The sequence below is a fragment of the Saccopteryx bilineata genome, chromosome 2 (genome assembly GCF_036850765.1).
Source record: "Saccopteryx bilineata isolate mSacBil1 chromosome 2, mSacBil1_pri_phased_curated, whole genome shotgun sequence".
NCBI classification, from domain to species: domain Eukaryota; kingdom Metazoa; phylum Chordata; class Mammalia; order Chiroptera; family Emballonuridae; genus Saccopteryx; species Saccopteryx bilineata.
In genome coordinates, this window is record NC_089491.1 from 77,740,392 (window position 1) to 77,765,451 (window position 25,060).

A 25,060-nucleotide genomic window follows, 5' to 3' on the forward strand; every position below is an offset into this window, starting at 1 on the left:
TACCTCTCCTCACTGGATTTCCCTTCCTCTTTCCCCAGTTCCCTAGTCAACAGAGCACCTCCACTGGCTGCTTCTGAGAACAAGAAGGTCCTCGTGAATGCCCATCATGAGAACATAGTTTTGAAGTGGTTAAACAAGTGAAAAATAATTTGCTGGGACAAATACACGAGTTTTTTTTTTTTTTTTTAATGTGGATTTTTTATGGTACTGTCATACAACCATTCACCGTTGAAGTTAAGTGTTTTTTTAATACCATTACTGAACTGCTGAAATGGATGCTAATATAGCTTGGAGTGCTAATGTCAAGTCCTGGTAATAAAAAAGACAGACTGCTGAATGAAATAATTTCAAGTAAAAAATAGAACAAAAGTGCTCTCTCTCTTGCTCTCCACTTTTATTGAATTGGGACTGACTGAGCCAATTGCTTTAGAAGTCTGTAAAACACAATTACTAGTGAGCGGACTGACCCACCAGTGCCCCCGCAGTGACGGAGCAGAGTGAAGAGGCAGCAGAGTGAGAGCAGCTTCTCCCAGCCGGCCGACCGCCCGCAAAGCCTTCCTTCCGAAGCTCTGCTGTTCTCCTTGCCCAAACCTGTCTCCTTTTCCTTACAAAATCTTATTTCCCATCAGTGTGATAACATAACTTCATATATTACCCTCCTGGATAAAAATGTCTATTCTAGCAATTAAGAATGATTTATCTTTTGATAGTCTTATTTATGAGGGTGTTTATGTATAAACACACATATACATGACATGGATGTATTTAGATTAGAACGTTAGCATAATTTCTGAATAGCTGGTAATAATTCAGATTGATAGATGCAATAGAAAAATGGAGGCATCACTTACATATGTTCAGTTAGCAAGTCTTGCCTTTTTTTTTTTTTTTTATCCTAAGGTAAAGTCAAAATAATTAGAGCAAGCAAGAAAAAGAATTAAACTAGAAGTGGGTAACATTTTTACTCCTAGTTAATAAAAGAAGTAATAAACTCCATAAAGTACTAGAGTTACGATCACTAACACTTCAGGCATAACAGCTTTTTATCAGGAATTTACAACTCCTGTTTTAATTCAAGCAGCTTGCATCAGGACATAAAATCTAGGTATTTTTTAAAAGTGTAGTTTTATGTTAAATAACTAAAGAAAAATCGTCCTTTCCTAAAAAGTCTTCTTTCTCTTTCCTCGGCCTGCTTTTCTCACACATGCATGTACACACATACACACATATCTTGTCACTCAAGTAGCAAAGTTGAAAATTACTAAATCCCTTTTTATAACACTGTAATTGTTTGGCAAGTATAAACTCCTTTCATATTCTGCCACATTCATTTATCTGACGCTTGTGGGATTCTTACAGCATAAACATTAAATTATTTCTGAGAAAGACTTTTAAAAAAGAAAGAAGAATGCTATGGTCCAACCTTCACTGTGGAATTTCAACAGTGAAAGAAAAGTCTCCCTTCTTCTTAGCACAACAAATGATGGCTCACAGCCAGCGAGAGCTGGGAGAAGACTCTCACCAGAGAGGGGCATGCTTACCAGGTTTGGTCCAAGTCAATGTTAATAAGCGTGTGCGGCCTCAGAGCCTGCTTCCTGCTGAAAAATGACCTGTATGTTTTGTTTTAAAGAAAAAGTTATCTACAAAAATGAGTATCTCAAATGAATAATTGTTTATGGGAATGATTCACATCGATCAAGTCTTTCAGAGGGTCAGATAGATGGTGGAAGACTCAAGAGAGGTAGAAATCAGGAAGACGACCCTTTCAAAGTGGTGTCAGCATGAAAAACACCGTCTGTGCATTCAGTGTGTGCCTTCTCCTCTAAATGCTATTTTGCCCGAATTTTTAAGGTAATGCTGGTAAGCACAGTAGCGTGCTCCTTTCAAGGGAAGATAAGAACAAGGAGCATATAGAAGCACTATGCCTGTGCAACAGAATTATGTAGCCACAGAGATTTAATGTAACACCCATCAATAGAAATTTGTAAAAATCTCTTCGTATCATGAAAAGGAAGTCATTCGCCAGCCATTAAGCTTTGTTGTCTATCTGGTAGGCAGTTTGGTGGAAGTGCCTGGTGTAGTTCTTGGGGTGGAGGAGTGAAAGGTCAGCCCAGGCTTAAATGAGCTTGTCTTACATCCAGCTGGGCCAGCAGGAGGTCATTAAGAAGATAGGAGGCTCACTTTAGGCTTGACAGAGTCTCTCCCCATGATACTAGGAGACTGTTTTGCTCATTGCTCTTCTCCCAACATATAAAAAGAACCCCAGAGACAGGAATGACACAGAAGTTTATCTTACTACCAAAGTTTCACTTTAGGAGGGCACAACTAGCAATTACTCAGACGGGGGATTTATTTTGTTTGTTTGCCTTTGATGGAAAGTAATGGAGATAAGTACAAAAGATCTATTGATCTCTTGGCTATATTGTGAAACCAAATAGAGTAACAGGGGGAAAAAAAATCTCTTCCTTAACATTTAGAAGTCAGAGGACCTGAACAACCTCATTTCATAAAAGAATTTTCAAAAAGGAGAGTTGCAGTTTGATTGGCAAATACATAGGAAATGAAATAAATGGCTGATGCCTTAAAATGTTCTCTTCTTGTACTTGGAGAGGATTAACATACTGTATTTGACAGCTAATTATATTAGGGCAAATATACTAATAGTTATCTTGAATTGGTGCTAAATGGCTCATTTCTTGGAGGTATTGCCTAGTGAAACCATGTGTATTTATTGAAAATCTCTCCTTAGAAAAGTTCTCTATAGTTCCCAAATGTAGAGAATGACGGGGAAAAATGAATACTGCTGCTGAGAAGGTGATAACAGGAGGCAGGTAGCATGTTTTCACATCTTCACCTCTGCTGTTAATGTATGCAGTGGCTCGTCAGAGGTAGCTCATGTTAATTTATTCCTGCACACCTGTACCGGGCTGGAAGTCAGGTAATCAGACAAGCAAAAACTATGTATCTCCACTTTTTAGCTACAGCTACCCAGAGGCCTATATACGAACAAATTTAGTTCCGGAGAAATCAGCAGGTTTTAGTAAACCAAATGCAGATGTCTTACTCCATACAAATCAAGAAGTTTACATGTTTAAATGTGGACAGATTTAACTAGCAATCAAAGAGAAGGCTTACACTTGGCACCAATGGTTGCCTCATATTTATTTATAAATCACCCAGAGCAAATATTATTTTGTTTTTAAATTTATTCATGGAGTTGAATCAACTTCCCTACTCCTTGAAGATCAAATACACACATGCACCTTTCTGATAAAATGTAAGACAAACTTTAGCAATTAGTGGCCACTGTTCTTAAAGGAAGAGGGGAGCAAAAATGGTAAAAGTCATGTAAGATGAAAAACAAAAGAGACACACACTTCTTTCTGAGAGGATCACCTAGTTTCTGGATGGAAACTCTTCATTTTAACTGAGGGAAATTTACAATTGCCAATCACTAAAGCAGATGTAAACAGTTTAAAATATTAGTAAATTATAAGGAATTTTAGGGAGGAAGTGGATAGAGGGTATTTTTTTATTTTCTAAATAAAAACCAAGTGTAATTTATAAATGGGCTTCCCTTAAATACAAGTGATCCATGGCCACTCAGCCCTCCTGGGGATCAAAATTCAAGATAGAGGACAAGATGTCCTGGCTGGGTGGTTCAGTATATAGAGTGTCATCCTGGCACACCAAGGTTGTGGGTACAATCCTCAGGGCACATATGAGAGGCAGCCAATGAATGCACATCTAAAATGGAACAACTAAATGGAACAAACTGACACTTCTCTCTCTCTTTCCCCTTTCTCCTCTCTCTCTCTCTCAAATCAATGAAAAAATTTTTTTTAAAGAAATAAAAAAGACACCAAAGGCAAACTAGACCTAGCTAACTCTATGACACTGTCTTCAAGAAAATCTCCCCCATGAAGACTGTAGGTTCTAGGCCAGTTAGTTACAGTTTCTTCTTCCCAGGGAGTACGTCATGTGCATACTTCAAGACTGAGGGCCCGCTTCCTGTTCCCTGACAGTACAGTATCTCAGCAGCAGACTAATGGAATAAACAAGAGGGAAGGTAGAGTATTTAGAAACTTTCAGGACTAACACTACATAATATTATCAGTATACACTTAAACACTTTGGCAATCACCTTAGAGTATCATAGTTCTTTAGAGAGAAAACAATTTACATTATTCTAACAGCCACCTATTGACGGAATGAATTGGACTTTGTGATTACTTGCTTGCTTTTTGTCATTAGTGTGGAACGGTCCTCTTTGCTTCAGAATTTCTTAAACTCACACTCATTCACAACAGTGTAAAGAAGAATGCTTAGAATTCTCAGCCATGGCAAACCTTGTATGTGCCTGACTCTCTCTCTTCTCCCTTTTTGCCAACTTTAGACAAAGAACATTCTTGCTTATCAAAAGGCCTTCAACCTGATCTTATAAAATCTAGGAAGAACATAAGCAAAGATCTGGGAATGTCTATTAACTAGCTGCCAAATCTAAAACACAGTATTTAATATTTTTCTACTTTCATCTTACTAACATATCTATCTAGAGACAAAAAAACAACTCCCTTGTGTATAGCCATCTTGGAAGAAGCCCAAGCAGACCTGTGTACTACTGTAAGGTGTTCTAAGCCAGAAGACAAGAAGGCTACTTTTAAGAAGAAAAGGGAACGGGTTATTCTGTTAGTTTTATCACAGGCATCCTAGAAACCCTGTAGCCTCACGCACTTCAGCCCCCAGTCAAAATCTCCTCTAATGCTTTATTTGCACAAGGAAGACATTGTGCAGCCAAGGATGGATGAATCAAGACTCTGGGGAGAGGAAAGAAATGGGCCTGAGGACAGCAGGATTAAAGGCAAAGGATGGTTTTTTGGGGGGAAGGTCTGTTGGCTCCAAGAAAAGTAAGAAAATCTGTCTTAGCTTCATTGCAGAGGAAAAAGCAGGGACACAAAATTCCTGGGGTTCTCATGACTAATACAATAAAAGTAAAGAGAAAGGGAAAGGTAAGTCTAAGGGGTAGATCAGAGATCTGACTCAAGAGGCTTTGTGAATAAGATTGAATTACAGGTCGACATTGGTTGACGAAATGATGATAAAAGGCTGCAGAAGAAATACAATTATGTTTGAGTCCAATCTGCTGAGATGCAGGAAGAGGCTGGGACCCCAAAGGCATCACTGTTTCTAGTATTCTGGTGGTCAGTATACTTGCACTGTCTATTAAGTCAAGTCATTGATTCAACAAGGATGAACACCTTTCTTCTTAAGAAAAAAAAATCAAAACTAAAGTATCAGAGTTTTTGTTAAGTTTTCAACGTGAGCTCAAAATATTTCAGTGTTCTTGAAAAGCAAAATTTCATGTGAGAATCAAAAAACTTGCTCTGTAAGCTGTTCTTTTTTTTTTCCAATTTGTTTTTATTTACTCATCATGTGCGACAATATCCAGAATTTAAAAGATTAGGTGTGATGTGATACGTCAGCCAAATGAAATGTATCCCCTGTACTGAGGTACGCCTCCTCCTGTCTGAATGAGCACACATGGCAGAACATCAGCGCTATTCTTCCCACCTAGAACACCCTAGTTATTCCAATCCTTAGAATAAAAACGAAGATGGAAATACTCCCCTATCAATACGTGCTGTCTCCTCAGACAAACCACCTTCTCGGTGGTACCTCTGTACGCACCAGGGCATAAAAACACAAGGACATAAAGGGAAGCATCAAGCTTTGGGTGTTGTGGCCTTTTGGTCCAGAGCCATTTTATTCTAGTGTTACGATGTGCAATATTTTCAGCAAACCAACTAAAACTGTGATAGGGATTCATGCAAATAAGCTTAAATTTTGGCTTGTCTTCAAACACTCCATTTCCATAAATATTTTATGCAGGTTTTCATGAGTCTTTTATTTTTGTTTAAAAAAAAATCCAATGCATTAACCTCATTATCGCTGGTGCTCTATTTCAAATTTAAAAGAATGAACATTACTCAGAAACTTGGGTAGGAAGAGGTTAGGTATAGTATTATATTTTATTATTCAAAGTATAGCTATCTTATCTGCCATATCCTGGGGCTGTTCATGACAACTGGGACCTGGAGAAGAACTTTGTGATCATAAACTGTTTTTACAGAAGAAGGTAAATAGGAGTAGGGAGTGAGGGAGTGGGGTTAAGGAGAGGAAGTCTTTAAGAACATTGGTTTCTCTTTAAAGCATGTTTTGTATTGTATAAAATAAGCCACTAATTTTTCTCAGAAATTTTCCTTTTCATGTATTGGGCCCGTTGAACTTCAGTACCATGGAAAAAAAAATTTTTGCTTTTATTTTTAAAAAGTCTGATTTTTAAAATATGAAGACAAAACAGAGAATTCCAGAAGCAGGTTACTAATTTCTAGTGGTACCTTCATTACATGTTATTTTGTCAAAGAACTCTACCTAATTGATAAAGATAGAATGTGGGTGGTTTGCAAATATTTGCAAACTTCCTAGATAATTTTGTTTCTTCTACATATACTGATTTTTTAGCATGTAATAAAAGTTTTCTGTAAAAATATTTTTAAAAGACAACATAAAACCTAAAAACCGCACCCACTGTAATAGGAAGACTTAACTGGTGTGTCTCTAGTTGGGCTGGTGTGTTGTGTAAATGACTTGCTCACAAGTTCGTCTCCCCAAGGACACGGGAACTGTGGTACCCCACCACTGACCACCTCGACACATTCCATTTATATTACATTTTCTTTAAGACTGAAAAAGAACATTGTAGGTTTAGGACCAGCTGCTTCTGTTTAAGCCCAACTGTTTCAGAGCTGCAGCTACATAGCTAAGGTGTGATGTCATCTGAAGGCTGGACATAATATATTCTAACTGCTCCGAAAAGTATATGCATACCTCCCCTTCTGTGCATAATTCCCATGAGAGACTATATTTTAGAGATGTGCTCAAAGACACTGTGAAGCTAACAAAAAGAAGCCCATACCACCATACCATTTCTCCATATTAACAGTGACTTTGGTCCCATTATCTTCTGATATTTTCATGATTCAAAGAATTCAAGGACACACTAAATACTCAGGTAAGAATGATAACATTTCTGGTTATACCTACGGAGATGCAGGCTGTCTCGATGTCCTGGACCTATGGTTCTTTCCATCCGTAAATTTCTGTTTCTATATTGGATAAATATGTGTGTATGAAGATAATATATTGATTTAATTAAAAAAGCCACAAGGCAAAGCAGAAATATTTATAACAGAAGCTGCGGCTTCTAAGTGAAGGTTCATGGGGAAGCGGGGAACTGTGTACATAGTTAACTGATTCATACACCTAGATGCATGGAAAAACACACAGACACACATACACAGAGCACAGAGAAAAATGGCGTGCATTACTGGGTAAGATGGCACATGATTCCGCATGCTTAATCATAACAAGCACCGACTGCAACAATCCTTCATGAGCATGGCAGCTTGGTTATCTTGTGGTCACTGTGGACAATCTTTACAGTGCATCAAAAACATCTAAGTTGGATTTTTTAATGTAAAGTCCAACATGACTGGCACCCTCCTCCCCCACCGCAGGAGCAGCCAATGGAGATTTACTGACCTGTCTCTGCTTCGGCGCGAGGGGAAGGCAGCGTTGCAGCCAGCCACCGTGCAGACATGCATCTCTTTTAAGTGAACGTTCCTGTAGTGAAGCTTCACGCTGTAGGAGCTTTTGAAACTCTTCTTGCACACATAACAGATTTTGGGGTCTGGGCTAGAACACAGGTCACCTTCCGGGGAGAATTTCTGAGGGCTGCCGTAATTCAGAGACGACGTAAAACTTTCGTGCAGGGCCGCCATGCTGGCCCCCCCGCCGTTATACAGTCCGTATTGGCTCATGTAAAACATGTCGTAAGTGGGATCTGTAAATTCTTCCTTCACCTTGATGATGTCCTGGTGAGAGGGCTCGCTGTGGTTCTCGTCAGGCCTCTCGCTGTTCATCAGCACTTTTTCACTCACTTCGCTGTGCATGTGTTCATCCCCCTCCATGGACTCCTCACCGAGTTTGGGCTCTGAACACTCAGACTCGTTCTCATAGTCCCGCTCAGGTTCTTGATCCTCAGAAGTCATGCTGTCGGCCCTTCTTATTTCAGTCCTTGAAATGCACCGGGACCTGCTGTGCTTAGAAAAGTCCTTCACAGACATGCCTGGACTCATCTCCTCTTGGGAGTGGCAGTGATTGTCATGGCTCACGTCATTGACCATGGCTCCAGCGTCACTGGGGTCATCGTCTTCATCGTCAAACTCATCAGCGGTATCAATAATCTCCTTCTCGATCTTCACAGGCATGCTGGACTTCCTGGGCTTCTTCTTGGGGGCCATGTCGGCACTGGGCTCATGAGTGGCCATCATTATTACGGGCGCTGCTGGCTCAGAGGGTGGTATGGGGTGCTGATCTATGGTACCACTGGTTGGAATGATGGGACTGGTCGGGAGAGAGGTGGGAGGACTCACCATTTCTCCTGGAGTAAGTAAACTTCTATAAAATGGAGGGACTGGTTGGACAGTCTTTAGCCCAGAAAATACCAGCTGGCTAGGAAGAGGATTCTGTAAAACGGGGTCTAACGGGGGAGTGGTAAAACCCATAGGGGGCCGGCCGGGGCTGGTGAGTGTGAGATTTGATTTTGTACTTGCTATGACAGGGGTGGCAGCTCCTGATGTGGCCCGGATTAAATCTTTGTCTCGGTTGTTCCTTAGCATAGGCATGTGAAGGCGAGGGTTAGGGTTTGCACTGTGGCGATTACGGCTTCGGAGGGAGCTAAAGACCATGTTGCAACCTTCAATGGTGCATCGATGTTTGATCTTCAGGTGAACTGCATTATAATGAATTTTGAGAGTGCCTTTATCATAGAATGTCTTCCCACATGCGTTACAGAACACTCTTCCCTTCCTGGATGCTGACCCCATCCTTCTCATCCGGTGAATCCGGAATGAGCTTTTTGGATGTTCAGTTTTGGTCAGATCACCGACTGGGGCAGAATTCTGAATGGGGGACACGCAGGCTGGCTCGGTTTTAGGCTCCACATTAGTAATGCTGGTCAGGGCGTTTCTATTGGGAGTCTGATCGTTTTTATAAGGTGTAGGAGACACTTCAGATTCACTGCTCTCATTATATTCATTCTGGGTTGAAAGGCTCGGTTCCCGCAGCCTCAGTCCTGGTTGCTCTAACAGGAGCCCATTTGGAGGCAATCCTAGCAATGGGGCTGAGACTGGGTTTATGTACTGGAATGGAAGCAGGAATGCAAGGCTGTTGGGGATGTTTTCGAAGTGATGAATGCTGGAAGGGTTGCTGTTCTCTAGGTGAGCAAGGAGGCTGGGACTCCTGGTGCGATTATTGCTCTCAATGAAAGTCCTTATGTCTGAGTCTGTCTTTGAAGATGGTACTGCCACAGCCTGCCCCTCCTTCTCCTGAATTGCCATGAGCTCTACAATGGATTTGGTTTCTCCAAACCGCAGAAACTGCTGAAGGGTGATGATTTCCTCTTCTCGAGACATGATGGCCCAGCGGTCCAGCACCTTGCCAGCAGCATCCTAGAGGCCACATCAAAGAAACAACAAAGACAAACACAAAAACTTATTGATTGTGTACAATTATTCAATGAAACTGAAGGTGCTCTGTCTGCTCTTGAACCACCGAGGGCGAGAGCAGAAAACAACATGCAAATACTGTTAATAAAAGTCGACCCACAAAGCAAACTTTTCTGCCATGCAAATGTAGTAATTACAGTCAGTTAGAGGAACAGAATGAATTTAATAATGTCAAAAACAAACAAAATATAGACCACTGGGGCTCTGTGATCAAAAATGCTTTCACTACTGCTATTTTAACAATGGTCTATATACTAAGCAACTATTTAGTATATATTAGTACAAGATGTGAACTCTTGCTGTGCAATTCAGTAAAAATGCAAAAATATGGTACCTTAATCCTTATTAAATAATGACACCATAGGAATGAATTAAGTACATTTTGTGAATTTCATTTCTTCAACACAAGCAGATATAACATGGATTCAGTGATGAAAATTCCTTTAAATAGAAGCTAGTCTGTGAATTTCTAAATCAAAAAGATGAATAAAGTAACACTACCTCCTATACCCCTATTATGAAGCCATATATATATTTTCTTTTTTTAATGGCTATATTGTGGTGTCATTTAATAGTGAGCAATTTCGTAAGGTAGAGTAAGAAAAAAACAGCAACTGTACTTTTCCAGAAAATTGATTGTAATCCTATGATTCAAAGTTTGAGTTAGAATTAAAGTATTTGACTTTTATGATCTTGTTATAAACGACAGTTATAGATATTTAGCAAGTAAACATGTGATGGATTTAGATAGAATAAATGTGTAAAAATGTTGTTTCTTAACATCCTCCTCTGATAGCAGAGGGAGTCCACAGAGAATACACATCAGTAATCACCAGACTATGTGCTGTTAAATATACATTAAAAAGCATTGCACACTTTCATTTTTGCTAGTAACTATGAGATTTGCCTGGAGGTAGGACTTAAAAATCCTGCAATGTAATGTCAGGCAATCCATTTCAGCATGGATTGAGAGAAATCTATTCAAACACTTAACTAATGACTCCATCATTTTGTAGGGCACAGCTTCTTTCTACCAGGACAGGACTCTTTGCAACCTTCTGTGAATGACTTGCTCCAACCTTACCCAACTTTACCCAATTTAAGAACGCAACAACAATAACAAAAGATACATATTAACTGCAAAGAGAAAAACCTTAAGTTTATAACGGAGAAATCTAGCCAACACCACCTTAACCAAGTGATCAATGTTAACATCCCCAGTGATAAGTATCACCATGTACCTACTGATATAATCACTGGGAAGGGCACACCATTCATTCCTTTGGTGGTTTTCTTGTCAAAAATTTGTAACCTCAATATAATCAAGGGAAAACATCAGATAAACCAAACTTAAATGGCATTCTACAAAATAGTGGCTAATACTCTTCCAAGTGTAAAGTCAGGAAAGATTTTTTTTTTAAAGACAAAGAATAGTTATAGATCAGAGGGAACTAAGAAAATAGGACATATCGACATATGTAATGTGAATCTCAGAAATCCTAGACTACATAAAAAGGACATTAGTGGGAAAACTCCAAATTTGAACAGTCTCGGATTAGTTAACAGCATGGTACCAATCTTAATTTGGTTTTTAACAACTGTACTATGCTTATATTAGAGGTTACATTAGGGGAAGTAGGATTAAGGGAATTGCACTACTTTTGCAATGGTAAATTCTTTCTCCTAGACAGTTCTACTCAGCCTTGCAATGTAAAAAACAATTCTCTCTGGACCACGATCATATGGTCTGAGCCATGACAACTAACTTGATTATAAGGAGAAACTTGTCATTTATTTAAATTACTTAAAAGAAAGCTCTGATAATTATGTGCAACTCCTTACAAGGCTGACTCTTAGTATTTCTATTATTTTACATAAAGTGTGCATGTGGGTGTCCATCCTTACATAAATTTTCAAATGCAAATGTTCTTCTCTCATCTTGTAAATAAAATCAGCCTTCAAATCAAATGCTCTCATGCAGCTATCTGCTCAGAGTAGTCAATATAATGATGTGGGTACATGGTGACTCTGGATGACCCTGGAGTTCTGCATGAGTCATTTTTTAAAAAGTATCACTCATGACAGTTGGTCTGTCTTATATTATTTGTGTGTATGTGTGGTGGGGAGAGTGTCGGTGTTGTAGATAGAGAAAATTTACATTGTGATTTTGGATAGATGATCTCATTTGAACCTCTTAATAGTTCCCAGAGCTCAGCGAGTGTTTACCAGATGAGAAACCAGAGGGGAAGACTGGCGAGGCGGCTTGTTAAGGTTGCCAAGATACTAACCTGAGGTCCAGGACTCGAACCCAGAAATTCTGACTCGAAGTTCACTGAGCACAGCGACTGTCATTCTATAATGCCACTTCTCAGGGGAGCACGCTGCGTTTGTGATAAGAAGGGGCAGAACTCTCCTGAACAAGGTTGGTCTCTAGAGAGCGCTGTTATGTGTTCTTCTATCTACACCATCTTTCTTTTACCATCCAATCCACTCTTCTGCTTGCTCTTATAAAGAACCTGTCACTCTGGACTGTTTCCCAGGCTGAAACTCAGCCTGAGCAGCACACAGTCCTGTCTTGCTCAGGTTCTTCCGAGGTAACCTGCTCCTAAATCTGCATGTTGATAATGTACTTGCACAACTGCTAGCCTCTGGGATTAAAGCAGATTTTAGAAACCATAGCAACTGATCAAACCCACTTGAGGCATCTCCTTCCCTTCACCCTCCTGTCTTCCCTCATCCAACAGGACACAGCCGTCCTGTATGGCTTCTCTTCTCCTGGCCTGCCATAATGCCTGCTATTTCTGAAACCACTACCTTAGTCTCAAGTAGCAATCTCTGCTAAAACGGAGACTGGTATGCTAAACCACTTACTGCTGGTGGAAGAGGTTGAGGTAAGCAAGAATGAGAATTTTGTAGATAGTTTGGGTCGTAAAAGATATGCTCCATTCACAGTGATAAGAGAACCTGCAATTTACACTAACACAGAAGGTCCACACAACATCACTGTAAATAAATGTGCTTGGGAACAGGGCACATGTCTACAGTATGCATTCAAACTGGAGACCCCCTGAGAGGGCACCCCTGGAATCCAGGCTATACATAATGTGCCACCGAAGTTCTTTCCAAAGAAGCTATTATTTATATTTGATCAAGATTATCCAATACCATCATGTTCAAAAGTGGTGAAACTGCAGCGAGAAGCAAAGTTGACTTTCTCAGCAACATAATGAGTCTGCAAGCTCCATGCTAGGAGTGGCCATTAGTTTTAGCATATCCTTGGATAAAGTGGTTGAAGGGAGTTAGAAATCATCAAAGGGAAAAAAGGGAAGCCCAGGTTCTTTTTTCTGTTTGTTACAGAAATAAGCATGGTCAGCTGCAATGATGCTCGAACAGTGACCTAGACTCCTCTGAAGGCAAGCATTTCCATGTGTGGTCTATATGCCATTCAAAAAGGCCCAGTGCCAGTCTGCAAGTAACTGAGTAACCATTTGGAATCCTTAGGACAATTTGATATTGCTGTAACAACTAAAGGCATAATTTTTCTTTTAGTAATTCATTCTTATTTTACTTAAGTATTGGCTCAAGACTGATTAGGGGAAAAACTGGTCCTTCCTCACAGATAGTTTGAGAAGTACAGATGTAAAATCTAGTCCCCCTTGCCATGTCAAATAAACTTACCAGAGTGAATAAGGGCTATAAAAAGAATTAGGTATTATCACCAAATAAACATTAATAAAACAAAAATTCAGTCTTGTAAGCCAGTATAAATATCCTGACTGCTAACCAATTCTTACTGGGGCATTGGTTTTGTCCATGAATAATAAATTACATAAGTGTATAACTGGACACTTGTCCTTCTCATTCGGTTTTGTATATGGTCAGTCAACTCCTTTGCGCTTTCCCATTTGTAAACGGAGTTCGGTGTCCTTTAACCCTCTACATGGTGAACTGGTTATTTACAAAATGAGGATAATAAGATTTACCCTGGTGAGTGAAATGCACGGTATTATGTAAGTATTGATTTCTTGTGAAAATAACTGACTATACTATTAATTAAAAGATGAGTAACATCAAATAGTCCAGACTTATAAACCAGTTTTGCTGGGTTCAGGAAAATTATAAAACACTGAAAATATTTACATCTAAGCTTTTACATGAAAAGACTTCCTTTTTAAAAAAAATTTAATCAGAACTAGTGATTATCACTGGGTACAGACCTGGCACCCACTTCCATATGGTTCTGAAGAGTGATTTTTAAAACCTATTTTGTTAGTAGAATCAACTGGTGTAGTTTGAATGGTTTTATTTGAGCCCTTTCTTCACATCAAAGCATCTTATATGATTTGTAGTTGTAAAATCAAAGAAAGGTAAGGTTGATTTTCTATTGATTTGGGAAAGAGGGATCATAGAGAAGGAAAGGATGTAAAGAGATGGGAGAGAGACCAGATAAGCAGCTTTGGGATAATTAGATTGCTATGAGATCTCAAGCCCAGAGAGTCCTCAGTCCAAAAAGGATCCCATCTGTGTTCAGGGTAGGCTACCACCATGTCACAGCACAGAGAAAAAACCATGCCTTTCTTTCTGTCCATACATGGAAGTGAGGAGGAATACAGCAGAGATCTAGGGCCATTTTGCTCAGATAGATGCAGAATAATTTAATTTTCTGTTGTATTACATGAACTTCTTGTAAACCAAATTTAAGGCATAATTTAAAAGAAAATCCTAAAATTATTAGGTAAAAAAAATCTCCCAATATAATTTAAAAAATTTTTAATTAAATGACAGTGAGCTATAGGGACTGATAACCACTTAGAGCAGAAGCAGAGGATTATGTGACATACTTTTTGACTTCATGTCTTTCTACAGTGTGCTATCTTAAGATATTAAGATTAAGATGACCATATTGGCAACTTATTTTCATAACCGGTTTCCTGTTGAAGTTTTCTATTCTTTTTCTTGAAGGATTAATTAAAATATCAAGGCATGAGGAATGGGTCCAGTAGAAAGCATAGAAATCACCAAATTTGAAGCCTATCCAGCTTGGTATTTTATCAGGTAAACTTCAACAGTGATTGCCGAATTAAAAACTGATGAAACAGTGCTATGCAAGTCGTCAACTACAAGGTTTTTTAAAGATGTTTCAGTCTTAACAGTAAAGAAATAGTTTGAGACCTACACAATGTAATACCACTAGGCAATAAAAAGAAACTATTGATACACTGTACAGCATGAATGACTCTCAAAAGCATTATGTTAATGATGAAAGAAGAGAGATCCCAAAGTTTCTACTGTTCCAATCATATAAAACTCGGGAACAGTTAACAGAAAGGAGATCAGTGGTTGCCAGGAGCTGAGGGTAAGGGAAAGAAACTGACTGCGAAAACAAACAAACAAAAACATTAGGGAACTCTTTGGGGATGATGGAAATGTTCTATATCATGATGTGTTGATTTTTTATGAATATATATATATATGTGTGTGTGTGTGTGTGTGTGTATATATATATATATAATGCTTAAAATTGGTAGATATTATTGTGTGTAAGGTATACCTCAATAAAGTTGACTCAAAACACAAAATCATATAAACTGCATGAAATCTGACACTCAAAATGCAACATTCACAACTTTCCCTATTTATAGGCCAGATTACTTCTCTCTTCCTGCACTCTATTGTAACCAAAATAACAAACACATGTCCCCCATTCTCTCCTAATAGTAGCATGCACAACAATCCATTGTGGCATGGGGAGCAAACACAAGAATTTGTTTTCTTTCATCTAAAAAGCGAATACTTTATATGTGGATCTATAGTAATATATTATTAATTTAGAAAGAGTTTTACATTTATTGGGGCCCAATCTCTCTCTCTCTCTCTCTCTCTCTCTCTCTCTCTCACACACACACACACACACACACACACACACACACACACACACCTCTTTTTTGAGAGAGGAGAGGGAGAGAAAAAAGAGGGACAGGAGAGGAGCAGGAAGCATCAACTCCCATACCTGCCTTGACCAGGCAAGCCCAGGGTTTCAAACCAGTAACCTCAGTGTTCCAGATCGATGTGTTATCCCCTGAACCACCACAGGTCAGGCACATGTATGTTTTCTAAAGGGATGTGTGTCATCATAAAAATTTGGAGACTATTTCTCTACACAGCTAGTTTTGATATTCAGGAGGCACATACTATGTGCATACTACCTTTGCAAACACTTTGGAAGAAGCTGAGAGGAGCAGTCAGTTAATTCACCTAACTTGCCTCCTCTGGCATTTGTTTAGGCCTCTTGACTAGGTAGACGTGCAGCAGGATATCACCCCAAAATGAGGAAATGGATCATCTAACTGCTGGGTCACCACAGGAGCAAGTGACAGGCTCAGAGCGTTCTCTCAGATGATACAAGCAGAGGGGGTTGGCAAGTGGAAAGCTCAGGGGTAAGACGCGGGGGTTGGCTCCGAGAGCTGAGAGTAGCAGGAGTCTGAGGGAAACGCTCTGTGGAAGAGAAGCTTTTGAAACTACACACCGATTTAAAGAAAAAACTTCTAGAAACCATAAAACTGTCAGTCCTCTTCTCTCCCATTCTCCCACTATTTACCTATATTAAAACTCAGATGGGTCCATACATAACAAGCAGATACTTCAGTTTTAAAGTGTTTTTCTAAAGTCAACTCACTTTTAAAATTCTTCCCTTAGCCAACAATTTTAACTGGTCTGGTGCTCTCCACTTACATCAGAGACAATTAAAAAAAATTTGTTAGATTATGTTGATCTCAAATTTATATGACTTGGCAATCCTAAGTATGCACAGGTCAAAGTTTGTGTGTGTGTGCCTGCGTGTGTATGTGTGTGTGTAAGTAGGCAAGAAAGGGTGATGAATAAAATAGTAAAACAAAACATTCTTATTGAAAATCATAGATTCTGGGAAGTATTTAGGGAAATTTTTAAAGCAATGTTGTGATAATTTCTGAGAAACACTTAAAATTATGTGGGAAAACAACTTGGCATGCTTGTTTTAGCAATTTTACATTTAAACACATAATTCTTGCAGGACACGGAATGAGAAAGATGTCCCCCTAACACATACAATAGACATCAGAGTAGTTAGGTTGTAAAGTAAACAAAATTGTAGCATTCTCCAGGCACACAGAGCTCTTGCAAGTATTGTGCTTTTCTGGTATTTCAATCTAATGTTTCTAGGAGGTCAGCTGAAATAACTAATATTTGTAGGCAGAATGAAATACACTCATTTATATCATGAGTGCACCCAACAGTTCAAGTTAGACTTGATTTTAAAAAATCAACATATGCCTGGGTAATGAAAACCCTGCTCAATTTCCATGATTTGGAAATTTGTATTCTGCAGAATTTCTCAAGAGTATTACCTTATCTTCACAATACTGTGTTGACCAGCCACATCCTTGCTTCTTTCTCCCCACTCTAGAGCAGAGGTATCCCATGAGAAAGAATCACGGTGTGGCACAGACAGAGTATAAAGCCTTCCACATAAAAACCAACACTGGACTTTACTTGTTAACATTGGTCCATATGAATGGCCCTTCTGGAAACAAATATGCTTTCCTTTTTAACCCAAGACTAGCATCATGAAATGAGCCTGCAAATATCAGATATATATATATATATATATATATATATATATATATATATATACTCGTTTGCTGTGATTACAGAAGTTGATGGTAAATTCAATATGTCCAGATTATTAAGAACTTTATTTGAAATATCTTTCCAATTCCTCCTTTTTTCCTACAAGGAGAAATGAGCACTATAGGAATATTCACCTTTGGTTAGAATGTTAGACTCTCAGAATACTTTGCATGAAAGAATTTTCTGTCAAGATGAAAACCTTATTAATACTTTTTAGCTGATATGTGAATATATATGTTTTCTCTCCATAAGGATTGACGTTAATAAAAGTGTTACTTAATTGACCCTGACCGGCTTATTCAGTGGATAGAGAGTTTGTTGGCTCAGCGTGCAAAAGTCCTGGGTTCAATACCCGGTCAGGGCACATATGAAAAGTGACCATCTGCTTCTCCACCCCTCCACCCCTCCACCCCTTCTTTCTCTCTTCCCCTTCCACAGCCAGTGACATGATTGGTTCAAGTGTTGGCCCTGGGTGCTGAGTATAGCTCAGTTGATTTGAGCATCTGCCCCATACAGGGGTTGCTGGGTAGATTCCGGATGGGGTGTATGCAGGAGTCTATTTCACTATCTCCCCTCCTCTCACTTAAAAAAAAAAAGAAAAGAAAAAAAGAGTTACTTATCACAATATGTGCATATACACAAACTTGCACATGTACGCTATCATTCTGGACTCACTCCTATTGTACATGAACCTCGTTATAAATCCATCTTATCTCTAACATTCAAAATGTTCAACCACGGAGAATGGTGCTATGATGAGGTGAGGCATAACAAATTATTTGCAAAAAAGCACAGTTAAGAAATGCCTCTCTTTGGATGAAACTGTAAGTTTAAGGAATGTGGCATATGACAAAGTAGGTAGCAGTAGAAAAAAGCAACAGGATAATTTTAAGTGATTTTTAGGTATCTGCTTTGATTTATTTTTTAATATATAAATTTCTATCATTTCTTTTTCTAATCCATATTTTAAAATATTTTCACAGTGAAAAAGATATTTTTTAAAAGAAAAAAATTGATATAGTGAACAATATACCCTTCCCAACATGATTACCTGTCTAATCAAAATGCCAGAACACAAGTTTGAATTTGTTCTTGTGATTCTTAAAATATATTGTTTGACTTCTGATTAAAAAAAAGTCACTTTGTTATACAATGTTCTTGGTTATGGACCAGATAAGAATATATAATCCAAAGGAATATCACTTTTGTCCTTAGTAATAGTATGTACTTCATTTTTACTTTAAAAACTGTGATTATGATAGATCACTCTAGGGTTACAACATATTTAATCACAGAAGCTCTAGCTAAGCTCTGTTAAAGGCCTGTCAGGATTTCTTTTCTCTACCCAGGAATTTCAGCTTGTCTAGCTTAAAATCAGCCATATGCATTTCCTCTATGGGCATTTGTTTGCAAATAAATAAAGCAGGTGCCTTGCTTTGTCATATAAAAAGAAATTTCTGAGGAGTAAATTACCTTCTGCAATATCTAGAATTGCACTTCAAAGATTTAAACGTATTTTTCAAATTACCTAACTCCATCCTAAATCAAACCTGAGAAACTTTTAAAGATATGATACATTTCGATATTTAATAATAGTACCTTAGAAATCATTTAAGTTGCAAAACAGAAAACCTTAAATACAGCTGATATTCCTAGCATACCAACCTTTAATATAAAATTACTTGTTCTTGACTTGAGTATAAAATATCTAACTCTCTACGTATAGGCTAACACAGAATTTGCCTATTAAAGTTACACATTTTTATAATATACTTAATATACCTTACACATATTCACCTTAGAGGAAGATAAAAAAAACATAAGTAAATGACACCTAAATTCCAGTGTTGGCTTTGTTAACTAACACTCAGCGGTGCGACTGCAGAATCGCTGATACCCAGCCTTGCTAAACTTTTAAAGCCTTTACTTAACCAGAAGTTCATTAGCTGACTCTAAAAGTCCATTATTTCACTAAGCCTAGAATCTGGGCACAAAATCATCTTAATTAAAATGTTTTAAACCCTAGACTAATATTTTCCCTCTTATCCCACTTTTTTCAGAATACCGGTGTTTATAACGGAAAGTACGCCCTTATGCGAGAGTTGCTGTATTACCCTATGTTCTGGATGCTTCCCTTAACATTTCTGTCTGGGGCTGCATATCAATGACAGGGTTATATGTCCTAATTCTTCCGGATTAAATTCAACTCCTGGTCAATTCAACAATCAGTTCAGTTAAAACAATGCTTGCAAGTTTGGGAAACTGTTCAAGGAAGTCCCCCAGAGGCCCTGGAACCCACTGGAACCACACCAGTAGAGTTTGTGAATATTCAGCAACTTGAGGCTCAACCATTCCCAAATAAACGTTATACCACTATATAGCGATGTAAATAAATATCTGTAGTGTTCCAAGGGTCTCTGCAGTTCCCCCAAAATAGCAGTATTTGTATATAAGGCCCTCCTCTCGATTAAATCCTTTAAACAGATACAAGTTATTCACTTGGAGATGATCAGGGCCGAGATGCCAGAGGGTAAATCATTTTATGGTCCAGGACAGCAAAGGAACAGTTTGAAATCTTCAGAGAAAACACCAGAAACAGGAAGAAAAAGAAGGATGGTCCCTGCAAGTGGTCTTGTTTTCTTCTACCCTCAGACATAAAGATAAGCCCAAGTCCTAAGACACTTATAAATCTGCTTGCTTTGCAATAAACAAAACTCACCAGAGCCCTTTCTGACATGTTTGCTTTGAAGTCTACATTTTCTAGTTTACTTCTCTGTCCATAACGAAAGTTCTGCCCCCCGGTTTGAAAGAAAGCCGCCATATATCTGAGGGGGTCTCTACTGGGGCTTTCCATTTCTAAACATAAATGCCAACGACCCTGGCACTTCCTCATGTGCTTTCCTATAAAGTCTGATAAACAGCAAAAATGAGTGCAAACATATTTTTCCTAATGAAAGTGATTTTATACATCAGGTAAGGGCTAAAACCCTTGGAACAAATTCAGAGCCACAATCTCTAATTTTTGACGTTTTATCTGTGGCAACCAGGATCTCAATTCTAGTATGTTATCAAAGCTTCCAAAGCGTGAATGGAAGATTCTGTTTCACGTATTATACTTTCAATTACTCCACAACTGAAGCTGATTGAACAACCCTAAGGAACTTTAACATATTCATTAGGATGTGAAGGAGCAGGGATGGAGAGGGACTGAGCACTCACTAAGCAGTATTCCATAAAACAGCAAGGATTGAGTGTTCCATAAAACACACTGAGGACGGAGTAGGTGATTGAACAGAAAGATGTATTGGGAAATTTAACTTTGTTCTTCTCGGGCTATAAGAATAGCCATACAACACAAAGATTAATTTCCTGCTTTAGCATTCATTAGGGAACAACACATTATTACTTGTAACACATACATGAGGCTGTTGATGGATTTACTTTCTTTTGATTGCTCAGATTAAATGTTCCTAGCAAAGGCAGAATGCACACACCCATGTACAATTACCAACCCATGTATGTATTAACAGTCTGTGTGTCGGTATATTTATAAGCAGTTATCAGTGTAGAAATTTTAACATTTTATTTGTCCACCAAATAGAGATGATTTGGGGTTGGTGGCTGACTAAACTCACATGGATAAAAACAGATTAATCAGAGTAAATATATATGACTATAACAAAAAAACCTCAGAAATTCAAAATAAAAGAGGACAGGAGGAGGGAGCATGCATTACAGAGCACAAGGTAATAACCGTGTCTACATGCCTAATACCCTCTTGTCCCAGCAGTCCTGACTTTCTAAGCAGCCCACTTCTCCACATTAACGGTAGTCATTTGGAGAGCAGCAAACGTGCCATTAGAAGCACTTTTACAAGTGTATATTCATCCACCAATTAGCTTAATGTGGCCGCTTTCTGCATATTTTCTATCCAGGCTTGCACAAATCTTATTAATATTTCCCCCTAGCGCTTTGACAGATTACCTTGTCATTATGCATCCTGGAGCCTTTTAAACAATATGGGTAAACTACTGTTTGTGAGGTTAATGACAATTATCCCCTAATTACTGCATAAGTCACTTGGTCCACTTTATCTCGTAGGCAGGGTTCTGCTCTGTGTATCTGCCATTGTGTCACCGTAAATGAATCTTGTATTGCTATGTTTATCTGCCATTGCCTTGTAAATCACACTGACAGAAGAATGAACAAATTACTGCATGTCATCACTTAAATACTGCTTCTAAAATTTAAAAAAAAAATGCTTCAGCACTGAGCTTGAATTGCGATTTTAGCAGATCATAATTAGTAAAAACATATTTAATGTTTAGGTTATATTTCAAGGCTGATAGCTTAGAATCTGGAGTCACAACAGTGGCTTCACTGGGGGGAGTGTGTGAAGATCAATGGAGGTAAAGGGCAAAAAGGCTAAAAATGGAAATGGTAGTGCCAGCTCAACCTCCTGGACATGTCCTATGATTTTAACAGTCAATACAGCATCTCTGAAGTGTTTTTCAATATTTATCAAGTCTAAACCAACTTCAACGGGTCAGGAATATGCCATACTCTTCAGCTGGAATCTTTGAGTTTTGTTTGTTTCTTTGTTTTTTTGTTTTGGCTACTTATAACCAGTCCAGACATAAAACAGAATCTACGTAATTGAGAACAGATAAAGGCCAAAAAGGTTAAGCCAATTTCATTGATGCATTTTTACACATTATTAAACAGGTTCAGAAACACTGTTTTTCCAAAGTTGCCTTTGAAATTGTTGAACAATGTTTGCATCAATGAAATTTTGTTTAGTCCATTGTGGCTTTAGGAGGACTACATTTGCTCTGATAAAATTTACAGGGAAAATAGGACAATACAAGCATCTCTAAAAAAAAAATGACAGATTAGGTCAACTGCAAATAATGTGAAAGAATTTGTTTTTAACCTGGTATTTATGATTCTGCAGACAATCAGGTAAATAAATATTTGCATGCGATCAGGCAGAAACACCTGGCTTCCTAAGATGACTGCCACTTAATCAGTATCTTAAAAACATTTTGAAATGTGAAACATTCAAAATGCCTCCACTGAAATGACACCAAGGTGGCTCATAACTGGCAAGCGCAAGTCACGAGGCCATACCAGTCTGAAGGATGGCTTTCAACTCTCAATTAGTTGGGCACGTAGAAAGCGTACATCAAATTGCCTTATGACAGCCACGTGTTTGGAAGGGAGGGCTAAGAGCACTGCTGACAAAGCTGTCCAGTGGAAGCATGCATGCACGCATACAGTACCTCTTGCTGCACTCGCTGAACAGGCTGGAAGAAAAAGCTGCAGTGAAAAGAAAGGAAAACATGAAAGCCAGAGTTGACAGGCCTAGCCCAGGGGCCGCAAGGAGGCTAAGCACAGCCCCTAGGGCTCCCTCCAATCCCCCAAGACTTATTTTAGTGTCTGTCCTGCACTCAGTGCAGCTTGAATAGAGCAAGTGCTGCAGGCAAAAATGAAAGCACCACACAGAGTCTCTGCTGTGTACCAGGCCAGTGCTTTTTAACTGCTGGCGGACCCGTTTGTCAGACACTCCGTGCCGGTCTGCGAAAGCGTTCACCACCCTGATGCTGTATGAAGATTGCAGACCCAATCATCTTAGTCAAATTCACTTATGCGCAGGGTGATTTCTGCCTTTGTGGTCCCCGAAATAATTCTAACTTCACCAGCCGCCAAGTATGAAGAGGTTGAAAACCACTGTCAACTAGGCCACCATTAAGAGATCCCAGTTAAGTCTGACATCACTGTGACAACCACTAAGCAACTAAAAAAATATCCAGATATTTAAAAACTATTTAGGCTATCTGGAACTTATAAATCATTAATATTATTTTTCTTTCAACACTGGATTTTGTGGCCTTTTTCCTTACCCTTGCTAATCGTATAGCCACTCTGCTTGGTTGTGAGTGGGGGAGACCATGTGCATTCAGGGAAGATCAATTCTTGGTGTCACCTCAAAAAAGATGAGCATAAATAGGATTGTCCTCAGTTTCTAAAGTCAGTACAGAAAGAAAGATAACCCTGGAATTCCCAACATAAACGCCAGATGATACCTGGGATCAGTGAACAGATGAAGACAGCCATTAAGAAAACAAACAGCAGGATCTCCCTCCTCACCATAATCCACTTTCATACACTTTCATCAAATTTCCAAAAACCAAGGCTGGAAATATTTCACTCCCCTTCCTCACAAAGCTTCAGTGGCTCCCTAGTGTACACAGAGAAAATGATAAATTGGCTTTTGAGGTGCCCTCAATATAAACTCCACCCATCTCTCCAACATTATCTCCTGCCCAAATCTCTAAAGCTAGAGCTATAAAGGCTACTTGCCATAGTGGATCCCGAGTGCAGCAAATTCTACCTGCATCTGAACCCCTCGGCCTCTTTGACACAACCATTCTCATCCTTCGAGGCCAGACTTAAATGAAGCTATAAAATATTCCCTATCCTGCCAGTTTCTTTCCTTGTCCCCGCTCCCAGCAGGAATGACCTGCCCCTTCATTCAGCCATTTGCTTATACTTCTGTGTCATGTATGTTTCCTCATTACAGAATTATTGTACTTTATCTGCCCCATTGCTAAGATGAGTTAATACTGAATGAATTCATTAATACTGTAAATGTAGGAGTTGGGAGGCAATTTACAGGTCATCTAATTTATGGGTGAGAAAATTAACAAATTGGTATCTTGCCCAAGATTGGGAAGCTAATGTGTGTGGCTGACTTGGAACAAGCCCTCCAGCTCCCTTGACACAGTCTAGTGTTTATCCCACAATACCATCCTTCCCTCCTGGCATAATGATTCCTGGTCCAGGAAAAAAAGTGCCCACTCCACACCACTGCCACACCCTGGATCTGAGCAGATTCCAATCAACTGGGACTCTAGTCAGCCTGACACTAACCCCACTGGAAGGCATGTTCCCCTGAACTGAACTCCTTTCCTGCCCATCAGGAAGGTGTCCAACAGAAATCTGAAGTCATTCCACAAGACCACTCCTTCATTACTAGTGTGCTGGGGGTGAAAAAAGGTTGAGAACCACAGTATGAGCAAAAATGTAGCTATATTTTTAAATTTAGTTCTTACTGTTGTTTTTTTCTCTCTGCAAGTACAAGAAAATTAATTATCTATTGTTCTTGGAAAAGGCTTTTGGCAATGACAACATTTATGTTGAAAATTTTCTGGGTCAAAGGTAAATCCTAGTGTATAAAGAAGAGCAAAATGCAACAGTGTTTCTCACATGGTTGGAGTTCTGTAGATGCCTACAGAGTGAATAAATAGTTTAATATTATACTGAAATAATAAACCACTACATTTATACATATGTTTGTTCGCACACACCTTCTTCCTTCATTTTATCTTCTGCAAATAAATTAATATTTATCAGTTCCTGAATCCACATCCAGTCTTTCCACAATCCCGCTAGTTCTAATTCAGTTTCCATATTCTCCATCTTTTATGAGGAAAACTTTGACTCAAGGTTTTTTTAAGGGATTCTGCCTGTCAGCCAAGTGACTACTCAGTTGCTCAAAAAGAAATGTTATCTGAATTCTGAAAATAAAACAACCACTCCCTTATCCTATCTGAAATACACAAAGCCATGGAGGCCTTTTATTTTATTTATTTATTTTTTACTGTAATGCTATTTTCAGGCTAAAGAATTTCTTTAAATAATATAATCTCTGTACCTTGGTTTCCGCACATATAAAATGGGGTAAAAATAGCCAAATGCTA

The 25,060-nt window shown here is 38.8% G+C and overlaps 1 protein-coding gene across 9 annotated transcripts in view; it reads right to left on the minus strand.

Annotated features, from left to right (window-relative positions):
• BNC2 (basonuclin zinc finger protein 2) overlaps nt 1-25,060 on the minus strand; it is a 479,004-nt gene that overhangs the window by 18,383 nt on the left and 435,561 nt on the right. For all 9 annotated transcript variants that reach the window (XM_066257303.1, XM_066257302.1, XM_066257300.1 and 6 more), the window contains one exon: nt 7,603-9,572. In XM_066257303.1, coding sequence (XP_066113400.1) covers nt 7,603-9,572 — 1,970 coding nt within the window. The remainder of the gene's footprint in view (nt 1-7,602; nt 9,573-25,060) is intronic.